General features: G+C 40.3%; 2 protein-coding genes across 3 annotated transcripts in view; both read right to left on the bottom strand.

Annotated features, from left to right (window-relative positions):
- Nucleotides 1–12523, bottom strand: part of dhrs3b (dehydrogenase/reductase (SDR family) member 3b) — a 224881-nt gene that overhangs the window by 163040 nt on the left and 49318 nt on the right. The gene's annotated exons all lie outside the window — the stretch shown is intronic.
- Nucleotides 1–12523, bottom strand: part of igsf21a (immunoglobin superfamily, member 21a) — a 209204-nt gene that overhangs the window by 129087 nt on the left and 67594 nt on the right. For both annotated transcript variants that reach the window (XM_077528427.1, XM_077528428.1), the window contains exon 2: nt 3885–3997. In XM_077528427.1, coding sequence (XP_077384553.1) covers nt 3885–3997 — 113 coding nt within the window. The remainder of the gene's footprint in view (nt 1–3884; nt 3998–12523) is intronic.

Consider the following 12523-nt stretch of genomic DNA (forward strand, 5'->3'; position numbering starts at 1 on the left):
GTGACACGAATCGAATCGTCAGGTACCACCCAACCCCCCCCCCCCCGGATCCACTTTTCCACCGACAGTAGTCGGTGCGTTACAGAGGTGGGTAGAGTAGCCAAAAAAAAAAAAACTGTACTCAAGCAAGATTAGCGTTCAATAATATTACTCAATAAAAAAGCAGTCATCAAAATAATCCCTCAAAGAAATTATTCTTCCCTTCGGACTGTCAGTTACCATAAAACCAGTGATGATAAACGACTGTGAGAATACCCGTGTGTCACCGTGACTCAGCCATATAGCGACACGGTGACATTGTCACATTGGCAACGCACGGTCACGGCACAGATGCGTCACAGTGTGAGCGGTGCATCATGCCTGCAATCTTCATGTTGGTGGACAAACCGCACTGTATCGCTTTACTCTCAACCGGGTCATAAGCGACTGTGACCGACAACACCGTTGTTGCCACAGGGGTAAGGTTCTCGCTCGTTAGCCAACGAGGCAAACATTTAGCTCACGTGACATCGCTTGACACTTTGCTTCTCTCGTCACTGACTCTCCCCGTCACTTTTTTTGCTGACAAGGCCCTATCGTGCGGTGGGAGTCAACTGCCCCCCCAAAAGTCCCATTCAAAGCATTTCTCCAACACGTTGACTTTGAAAGGCAGCATGATGCAAAAAAAAGGAGAGAGGCATCGAAATATTTTAAGGATCTGTTTGCAAGAAACGGGGTCAGCGGGTGAAGAGCTGAGACCAACATGGCGGATGAATGAAAGGGTTGCGGGGATGCGTGCAGCTGTGCTCTCGTTTCCAGCCGTGAGTCCAAATTGTTTTTGTGTACCGTCACAGCGGTTGATTGCTGTTTGTTACGAGAGCGATTGCGGGGAGACTTTTGTCCCAAAAAAAACATAGATTAAGGCTCGTTCCATCGCCGGTCCTGTAACCGTGGCGACAACGCTCACCTAAATATAAACGATGAACCCAAAACAATGCACCCGAATCTTTTGATTTCGACCAGGTGAAGCTGAATGAGGGTTTGTCATGTTGGCCAATCACTCAGAAAAAAAGAGCCTTGGCCATCAGTGGCTGCAGGTGATCACGCTACATCGCTTGGCCTTGTTGAACAAAAAAACAAACAAAAAAAAAAAAAAATAAGTGGTCGGAGGACGACGCAACATGAATTCATGTGTATAACGGACCGCACGGTGCTCCACAGGGTTCAATTCTGGGGCCTCTGCTGTTTTTATTGTATCTGCTCACCTCATCTAAAGAAAATAGAGGTGGTTGTTTGAAAGTGCGTTATAAATACAGAATTGATCATTTGCAATGCCAAGTTGCGCAATTCTAGCAACAAGTTGCGAGATTGAGGACCAAAACACACGGTGAGGCTGCATTTAGCCACTATGGTCCTCACCAAGCCTGCCAGAGGGCATCAGGTCCACAGACTATTGATATTTTTAAGAGGAGGCTCAAGACACACTTTTTAAGTTTAGCATTTAAACGATCTTTTTAATCACTTATTATTTCTTTTCTTAGTTCTCAATCCTTTTATCATATTGTCTTTTAGCTTTGTTTTTGCCTTTTATTCTGTTTTCTTTTAGCCTTTAACTGTTTTTATTTATTTAAATTTGTTGGTGTTGTCTTTTAGTGTTTAGTTAAAGTGTTTCCTGGGTGCCTTTCCTTACATGGTTTCTCTGTGCCTCGCCATGTTTTTTTGTTTTTTTTCCCTGAGGTTTGCATGTTTTTTCTTTTTATTGTATGATGGATGTTTTAATTGTTTAGCACCATGAGTTGCATTTTAATGTATGAAAGATGCTATATAAATAAAGTTTGATTGATTGATTGATTGATTGATTGATTAAGATGTTATTCAAGGCAAGCTTTATTCACTGCGCAGGCAATATTTGAAGTCATAAGTGTAAAAATAAGTCAACCACTGCTCTGAGCAAAAGTTAAAAACAACGAAAGTCCCAGTTTTAACTTTAATGGCGACGACAATCGTCTTATTTCACAGGCAGCGCTCACAAGCCTCATTAAGACTCCTGCTGTTTTGACTAAGATAATCCGTGTTGTTGTTATTGAGCAGTTGAAGTCATAAAGGCAAAAATGTGACGCCACATATCAGCCAACACACGCGTATTAATTTCATGCAGCGGTTTTATGGCCCAAAATAAACTCCTACAGGCATACGCTGTTTTTTTTAATTTTTTTTTTCCCTCCTCTTCTTCGTCTCCCCAACAGAAATTTAATTACTGGCAGCAGTTCCGCGGCATAGTAAACCGCTCGGGACTTTAATAACCGTCGAATCGCCAGCTGTGAACTATTAAGCAACGGTGGCGACAGCCAGGGACGCCTCCCAAGCAGCTGGCCAAAGTAAAAGTCTGAGGTTTGACATGGCAGAGGAACTGCCACACGGGAGATTCACTTCCTGTGTCACAATAAAAGTCCTTATTAAATGCTTCGCTCACTCACAGGCGGAAAAAAAAAAAAAAAAAAAAAAGCACTCACACTCTGGACTTAAGGGGACAATTTGCCATTTTCTATTAATTGACTATTTGTAAAACTGTCAGTATTACCTGAGTAGTACATGGTGAAATTGATTTGTGAAAAATATCATCCCTTTTTGGCCTCATTTTGGGCCGCACCGAAGGGAAAAATAACTCATCAGTGACTAATAAGGTATAAAACACGTACAGTATTGCGCAATAGTGGGCACAATATCTTGGGCTTCAGAAGCTTTATTAAAGTTACGGAGGAGTATCCACCTCAGGAAATTATTATTAAATTATTATTAAATGCAAAAATGGGTGAACACAGGTGTAGGCTGCGATTCAGTCACAATGCAGAATTAGCAAAATTTCTGCTCTCCAGGTAAGTTCATCACCTCTTTTTAATTTTATTTTAATTGATTGTACACTGGAAAAAAAATAACTAAAATAAAACCAGTAACATTTCGTGTTGTAGTAGCACTCCAGCTATGCTAACATCAGCTTGTTTACAATGCTAACGCTAGCAAGTAGCGCTACCGTTTGGTTTGGAATTTGGGAATCACACTTATATGCAATACCAGTTTTGATAAGTTGGCACAAAAAAACATACACAAGATTCAACTTTTTGCTCAATTATTCCATTGATTAATCAAATAATCAGAAAATGTCACATTGCATTAAAGTGTATTACAAAACCATTTTGCCACAATTATTGTTTATTAACCAATGATTGGTGTTTATTCTGTTTAACTCTTTGACTGCCAAAAACGTTTAATCACGATTAATAAAATCACAATGTATGCCGCCATAAACGTTAAATGACGTCAACTATGTTTTTTATTTTTTATTTTTATTTTTTTAAATCAATGGGCAAGTGCAGCGCTGCCTGGTCAATGGGTTGTGGAATCAAAAACATTATGGCCACCAGATGGCAGCATTGTATCTCTTCAATGGGCTGCCCGTGCATCAAATTACAATGAAAGATGACGAAATCTGATGAAATAGAAAGTTTTCAAGGATGACGTGAATGATAACGTTTTGATAACGTGTGGCAGTAAAAGAGTTAATGATTTATAAAAAAAAAAAAAAACAGCAACTAAACAACAATTAAGCAATATGACATGAGAGGGATTGATATTGTAGTCACCAACATTTTTGAAAGTGATTCGGTAACTGGTTTTGGTGATTGTTTTGCCAAGTACATTTTAATTTTAATTAATCATAAAGGATAACCAGCCTGATTTGTTTGACGGAGTACGGAAATCAGAGGATGTGGGCGATTTCAAGCGGCTCTGAACGATTACTCGACGCTTATAAAAAGCTAATTATTACAGCTGAAAGAAAATGTATCCTCCATTTTGACATGCCTTGTCAGGAATTTTTAAACGGCGGAACCAAGCGCTTGACTCACCCGATACCAAACGATTTCCCGGAGCCTCCCGTCTGTCTTGAAGTTGCACTTGAGGGTCACGGTCTCACCCACCACCACGGGAGGCAGCGGCTCGATGGTGACGGTCAAATATCCTACACACACGCAGGAGAAAAAGAGACATACAATTTATAACGTGAACGAAAATAGTCGTGCCGCCGCAAGATGTTCGTGGATTTAAAGTGTGTAAAAGCAAAAAAGAGGCGGCTAATGACTGAGATTGCGTCCCATCTGGTGAAACCAATTTGTGCCGCGCAAATGGCAAGTTGGCCACCTGCGCGCGAAGACGTCTCGAGTCATCCTTCATAACGGGCTAATTGTTGGACGCGAAGGACACCGTTGCCGCGTTTACTGGTACGTATAAAGTTTCCGCGGGGCGTAAAGAACGGACAGCTTGCCTTTTGGCGAGCAAACATCTCGAGACGGACGGCTCGTCGTTTAACGGCTTGCAAAGCTGACTTTGGTGCAGCTGGCGTGAGATCAATTCCTGTTTGATTGCTCTGGGAATGACATGGTGACGACGAGTCGCTTGCTTGATTCCAGACGAATACTCTCATGGTCTGCAGTGCACGCCGGAGAAAAAAAAAAAAAAAAAAAGACTCCAAATCAGACGTCGTGATTTCCCGGGAAAGTTGAAGAAGTGATTGAAAACGTAAACAATTGCAAACGTTTATAGAAATACAACATCAAATGCTGGTGTTTGGGTTTGGGTTTGTTTTATTAGAAGGACAGTGTGCAGTAACATTAAAAAAGATGGCTGCACCAGATTTAGCAAAATGCTAATTTCCATCTGTAGTCCTCATAAAATAAAATTACATAACAGTCAAAAACTACATACAAACAACATACGAAGCACCAAAATTACATTCGACTAACATATGAAGTATCAGATACGCAGTACAGCATTATTAAATTACAGATCCTATAAAAAAAAAAAAAGAGGCAGAATTATACAAAACAGCAATTTACAAATCTATAACAAGCACAAAATACGTAAATCGTAGAGGTGGTAGTCATAGTATGTTCGCTATTGAAGCAACAACAGTTATACTTGTGGCTGTGTCACAAGTGTTACTGATATTTATCCGTTTCCTACCTTTTTAAATCATTTTTGATAATAACGGTGAAACATTATTCACATGTTCAAATGCCTCGATGAGAAAAGTGTATAAACTGTGTTTTAGAGCCTTAAAACATTTATAGTAGGCTAAATATGAAACATAAAACTGGTACTTTTCGGATTTCATCTATTGCGGGTATTTTTTTTTAGAACCGAATCCCAACGGAAAACGAGGGAACGCTGTAATATCATTCTCAAAACATTTTGCTGGTCCGTCATTCGTCAGCGTCAGTCTGTCGTAATCGTCAATCGGTCATTTTATTTCAACCACATTTCCGTCATCACTTCGTCTCCACGATTTTAGGACCAACAGATTATGTCACTCTGTCATTTGTCAAATATCGACAAAAGTGACGGACTGAGAGGTCCGTCAGTGCTTGACACGTTTAGTGACGATTACGCTGACTGATGGATACGCTTATGGTCCGTTCTTTGGGACCACTTAGTCTTGGTCGAGGGGTGGAGGTCATTGAGGAGTTCATCGACCTTGGGTCAAAGTTTGCCACAAGTGGTTCCTGCGATCCCGAGATCCTGCGTCGACTCCAGCTAGCTCACAGTGTTTTTGGTAGGCTCTCCGGGGTGTGCTCGAGCCCCTGGAAACGCTTTGCCACCAAACTCCGCCTCTTCGACTCCGCCATCATCCCAGTCCTACTCTACAACCGGCGAGACATGTTATGCAACTCCGCCTGGACGCATTCCACAGGCCGTTGATTGCAGGGTATCCGACGTGTCCGCTGGTACGATTTCGTCCGCAACGAGACTATCTACGCCAGGGTGGGAAATCCAACACCGGTCTCCGCCCTCATCAAGAGGCGGCGACTTCATCTGCTCGGTCACGTGGCCCGCCTGGATAACTCGAGACCGGCAAAACGACTCAAAACGACTCCTCACTGACGCATCTCTCCGAACTCCTCGCCACTGGCGCCGCCGCCGGCGGACGCCCAAGACTCACCTGGGTAGCACAGGTGGCTGGCACCAGTCCTCTTTCCGAACTTCTGCTTCGAGCTCAGGATCGAGACAACTTCAGACGACTGGTCGTCGTCACAACTACTTCTACTACTACTACTACTACACTGACTGACGGAAAACCAGAGGCTCAAAAACGGGACTGTCGCAGCCAAACCGATTGATTGGGGCGCAGGCAGACGGATTTGACAGTCTGTGCCGAGTCTGGTAGATGTCATCGCAGTTTTATCCATCCATCCATCCATTTTCTTGACCGCTTATTCCTCACAAGGGTCGCGGGGGCTGCTGGCGCCTATCTCAGCTGGCTCTGGGCAGTAGGCGGGGGACACCCTGGACTGGTTGCCAACCAATCGCAGGGCACACAGAGACGAACAACCATCCACACTCACACGCACACCTAGGGACAATTCGGAGCGCCCAATTAACCTGCCATGCATGTCTTTGGAATGTGGGAGGAGACCGGAGTACCCGGAGAAGACCCACACGGGCACGGGGAGAACATGCAAACTCCACCCAGGAAGGTCCGAGCCTGGACTCGAACCGGAGACCTCAGAACTGGGAAGCGGACGTGCTAACCACTCAAGTACCGTGCCGCCTCCTCACAAGGGTCGCGGGGGCTGCTGGCGCCTATTCCCAGTTTTATCGTCAAAATATTTTTATAGCACACCCTGACCACTCGACAAAAATGCAATTGGGGGGGTACCGAAGGTTTGGGTCATACAAAGATGGCGGTCACTAATTGCCCACATCACGTACGCATCTGACTACATCGAAAAAAACTTCGATATGGTGGAGGTTATGACATTATTCTTTGTTTACCAGTTTCTCATTTACAGTATTGACCTGGCAAATTTAGTTTTCAGTGTCCTGCCCAAGGACGCTTCAATAGTGGAGCGACAGCCCAAGCCGTGATTTGAAGCAACTTGTTCAGTCAGTAAGTTGCCATGGAAACTAAGGTAAGCAGGCAATCTTGACGGATTGCCTTCAACCCGATAACTGCGGTACAATTGCCCAGCTTTATATTCCGGCGAAGGTAATTGAGAAGGAGGCAAAGACAAAACCGCAGCCCAGCGCCGAAAGCAACGAACGCATCAACGTACTGTAGATCGGCCGCATTCGTGTCTGTCACATCAGCCGGAGCATCCTTAACGTGCTCATTAAAGGATGTTAATTAAATCAGCGGCGTTGAAGGGCTCTTGTCTCCCGAGTCGAGTTGAATGGCTAAACGTTAGCTTATCCTCTCCGCTTTGAGAAAATCCCCAAGCACTTGACATGAAGTCACAAGCGGAACCGTCTGGACTCGTCAACGTTTGTCTTGTTGCGTTGGAAGGAAAGGTGAGAGAGTGTCTTTAAGAGTATCATTTAAATAGTTTTTGGAATTTGGAAGAAAGATGAAGTAGCTGGTGAAAATGCACTTAAGCGCGGGAAGGACAGAAGAACCGAAATTTGAACTCTGACATGTAACTGACCTCTGCTAATCACTCACATCGTGCCCCTAATCCACATAAATTCATTTCCCACCAAAATGTCTCCTAACGTGGAAAAATTACCACAATTTCCCTGCAGGGCGTTGTGATAATGCCTCCACACCCACAACAACCTCAACTTTATTCTTTTATTCGACTCCAATTTCAAGAACCCGAACTATCATCTTGTGTAATTTTAGCCGAATCAAGGGCCTGAAAATATTCTAAACATCTTTGCCTAGTCTACTGAATAGACTATGTCCACATAGTGCTCATTTTGACAAGAAATTTTAATTTAGTTTGAAGTAGTGTTGTTTCGATACCGTTTTTTGGCCCCCGGTACCGATTCTAATACCCAGCTTTGCAGTATTAGCCGATACCGATACCATAATACGGAGCCCCTAAAGTGACATGGGAGAAAAAATAAAAAATAAATAAATAAATATATATATATATATATATATATATATATATATATATATATATATATATATATATATATATATGTATATATATATGTGTTTCTTGTCCGTACGAGAAAGTTTTTTGTCCGGACAAGAAAAGTTACTAGTCAGGACAAGAAACATATCTATATATATATATATATATATATATATATATTTATATATATATATATATATATATATATATATATATATATATATATATATATATATATATATATATATATATATATATATATATATATATATATATATATATATAGGGGCGCCGTACCATAACGATACCAAAGCATTCAAGGGCCAATCGGATTTCTTAGATCGGCACGCAGTGAACATGTCACGCATCAGTGAATGTCGTGCACAAGCAAGACACAAGATGCTGAAGATGCGCAAGATGATCCAAAGTCCTACATTAGGTGTCAGAAATAATGGTATCGGCATGTTACTCGTTAGTACTCACCGATACAGATACCACTGTTTTAATGCAGTATCGGAGCCTCTGCCGATACCATTATCGGTATCGGAACAACACTAGTTTTAAGTCTTGACTAAAATTAATTAAGTTTTTAGTCAGAATTTAGTCATCTGATTGTATTTTAGTTTGAATCCAATTTTAGCTGACGAAATGAAGAGCAATTTTAGTCGACAAAATTGACAATTTTGTCGATGTCTTCCTTCCTTTTTGTTTTGGACATTGATGATATTGTCAGTCAATTTCAGTTTTATGGTCATCGTCTCAATGAATGCTTTATATTTTAGTTAGACAAAAAAAAAAAATCATCACGAAAAGTATCACTGCACAGTAATAAATATACTGCAAAATTAATAACTTTCTGACACTGTCAGCCGGATTTATCCTTGTAAAGTCAACATTTTCAGTGCAGGTCTTGTGAGATTGTTGGGATATATGAGTGTAAATTCTAGGGTGCAATATTTTAAAGGTCTAGTGGTTCACTCATGATGGTGCTGAAAGGCATTATGGGCAATCTGGTGCGACATAGGGAGCGTTGATGTCGTTTTGCCAGTCGAGGCAAACGGTGCGGGAAAAGGATGTGGAATCTTCAAAAGGGCAAATTGCACGGGTGATGCACTCGTCAGGGCGCGTCACGTCTGAGGAGTCGCGGCGCTCGCAGGCGAGCCGCGGCCGCTCCCACGCAAGTCACAATCGCACTCACGTCGTGAATTTCACGCGCCGTAATTGCCGCGCTCGTCCCAAACCAGCCGTGTCTCGCGTTAGGCCCGGGTTAAAACGGGCCACTGTGTCGTGTGGTGTGTGTGTGTGTGTGTGAGACGGGAACTGCACCAAAGGTCATGCTTTCCCATCAGTTTTCTTCTCAATTAGAGCATGAACAAGGGTGAGATTTTATTTTTATTTATTTTTTTTTTATTTTTATTTTTTATTTTATTTTTTTTATAAAGAGGACAGCATTTATAAGCAACAGAAAAAAGTATGTTTCTATCTGTTTCCCTTTTGCAGGAATCAGCATTAGGATAGAGCAGTTTTCACAAATCTATTTAAAATTGTAAGTAATTGAGCTTTATTTCTACATGGCCCTGGTTGATCTCCTTTGCTCTGCTGTCACCTGCTGGCCGTTTGTGTAATAACTACCATTTCTGCAACCGTTCTTTGCAGTTGAGAGAGGCTGCATCAAAGCCTTCTGTATGCTCTAGCATAAAAAAAAAATCAAATAAAAATAAAACGTATAAATACGTCTTTGGGACACTTAAAACATAAAAAAAAACGGATTTACACGTTAGTGGGAGAAAATGAGTTAATAGTCTGCTAATTATAATCGGACGATTATTGGCCTTCAAACATCGGCCGAAACAATCAAACAATTGAGCTAAATGGCTGATTATTTTCCCCTTAAAACAAAGAAAGCCGAAGTTTCCAACACTATGAAAGTACCCTTAATGTAGCGTATGTTATTCTGTTGTCACGAGGCGTCCTTTAAGCTATTCAATGACACCGCACTTAACTCTAAAACTAAATACACAATGTCAAGAATTACATCCACGGTATATTTAAATACAAAACAGGCTTCGTTTTTAAAACATCGCTAGCCTAGCGCAAACAGGAAGTTAGCAAATGCTAACAGGAAGTTAGCATCGACTTCAAAAGTGTTTTTCCTTCAAATAACGATTCGGATTGGAATCTTCTGAATTGAATCAAATCGATTTTGGAAATTTGAATCGATACCCAGCCCTAGTGTATTGCTATGTTGTGTCTCTTCTTGTCATTCTTGCAGATGGCAAAAAGGTTCGATGGGCGGGTTTAGTTAGGAAAGGCATCAGGTGCAAAAACTGCCAAAAAAAACTTGTGGGTGACTTGCTTTGATGCCCACAAATGTGACAAGGGAAAAAGTTGCAACAACATTGAACTAGCAATTTATTCGTGTAGCTAAAGACAAAGAAAAATACACTTATCGTCAGCCGAATTCCATTTGCAGGTGTGGAGTGGTCAACAAAAAGAGTGCGAGGTGTTTAATTGGCACGTATTAGTCGCTCGCAGGCGTCTGGCTTGTTTTTCATGTGGAGGGACAACAGCGTCTAATGAGGGTCCCACACTCCTCTTTGTACCATTAATAATAGCAATTTGCCAAGACGCACGGGGGTGTCAAACAAAAGACTTCCGCCGACGGACCCCCCCCCGCCACCCAAACGTGTCGCTCGCCGCGGCCCGCCGTGATTTATAATCAGCATTGTTACAACCTGAGAGCAACATAAAGGATTTGGAAATGTACGTTCGTCACCGGCAGTCATTGTTGTGTGACTCACGCACGCGGTACGTGTAACATATCGTGTAAGCAGATTTTCAGAATTAAAAAGCAGGACACTACAATAAACAATAACAATATATATAAATATATCAACAAAAAATGAGCTGATAAAAAAAAAAATGTAAAAGAAAGAAGAAACGTATGCAATCATTAGCGATAGTTTACATCAGGGGTGTCCAAACTTTCTCATTTGAGGGACATATTTATTTGTGCTATTTAGAAAAATGCTACAGTATATAAACCAATTTATTTGTAATATAGTTATTATAGTTTTGGAATTTTTCATTTTAGTTTTTATTTTTTTATTTATTTTGTTTTTTATTTAGTTAGTTTGAATTAGTTTTCAGGGTAGTTCTGTTAGTTTTTATTTGTTTTAGTTCTTTAATAAATGCTTAGTTTTAATTTAGTTAGTTTCAGTATTAGTTTTATTTATTTATTTATTTTTTTAGTACTTATGTGCAATATTTAAAAAACACCATGGGTGTGACATCATTATTCCGGTTTATATAAAAATAAATCAACTAAAAATCACATTTAAAATAAGGCTGATGCATTAAATTAATTACCAAAGACTAAAACGAAGGACATTTTTGCTATAATTGTAGTTTTATTTTAGTTAGTTTTGTAAACATAAAATGTAGTTTCAGTTAGTTTTCTTAAAAAGCATCTTTGTTTTTATTTTATTTCGTTAATGAAATTGTTTTTTAAATTGTATTTTTCCCGTTAGTTTTAGTTCATTAAAATAACCTTTAATAGCACCTGCGTTTTTCGACATCCTCCCTTCTTACTTTGACCATTTCCAAACATTTTTGTCTTTATTTTATTTGAATTGACTCAAATGCCATTTTTAGCACATGTCACGGGCCACTAAAAAAAAATGGACGGCGGGCCGCAAATGGCCCCCGGGCCGTAGTTTGGACACCACTGGTTTACATGTTCAAAGGGAGTAGCAAGAAGTTGAGAACTTATCTAGTCCTACCCCTTATTCTTTGCATCGTTTGACTTATTTCACGAATACAGTAAATTAATACAGTTCAGTAAAGGAAAATGTGTAATGCTGCTCGTGTATATAACTGCACTTTAACACATACGTGCATTTTTATATGTACTTAAGTACACTGCATTTTTCAAAACACATTAAAAGCATTGCACTTAATCAGGCAAAAAAAAAAAAAAAAAAGCATATTTACAGCCAATATCGAGTGAGTCCAAATCAATATTTGACGTGTCTCACAAATTCGTCTCCCTGGCTACCCCTCAAAAGGCTTTCGAAATACATTATTTATCAAAACGATCAAGGGCTAAAAAACGGCTGTTTTCCTAAATGGAGTCGGGCGGTGGTCTCGAAACGTTTCACATAAACAAGCCAGCGAACAAGAAAGTTGCGCTTGCCTTAATGCCAATAACATTATGGAAGGGGTGTCCAAACTACGGCCCGGGGGCCATTTGCGGCCCGCCGTCCATTTTTTAGTGGCCCGCGACATGTGCTAAAAAATGGCATTTGACTCAGTTCAAATAAAATAAAAACAAAACAAAAATGTTTGGAGATGGTCAAAGTAAGAAGGGAGGATGTCGAAAAAAACAAAATTGTGCCAAAATTCAAAAAACTATTTCATTCACAAAATAAAAACGAAATTGCTTTTTAAAAAACGAAAAACTAACTGAAACTACATGTTATGTTTGCAAAACTAATTTAACTAATCTATTGCTATAAAAAAATGGAACCTACCAAAAGAAAAATTAAATTCTTCTTTCATCAGGACAAAAGGTACATTTCTTTGGTATTTCCATTTTGCAGCAACTAGCATTAGAATATAGCTAACAA

This window comes from Festucalex cinctus, chromosome 8 (genome assembly GCF_051991245.1).
Source record: "Festucalex cinctus isolate MCC-2025b chromosome 8, RoL_Fcin_1.0, whole genome shotgun sequence".
Taxonomy (NCBI): domain Eukaryota; kingdom Metazoa; phylum Chordata; class Actinopteri; order Syngnathiformes; family Syngnathidae; genus Festucalex; species Festucalex cinctus.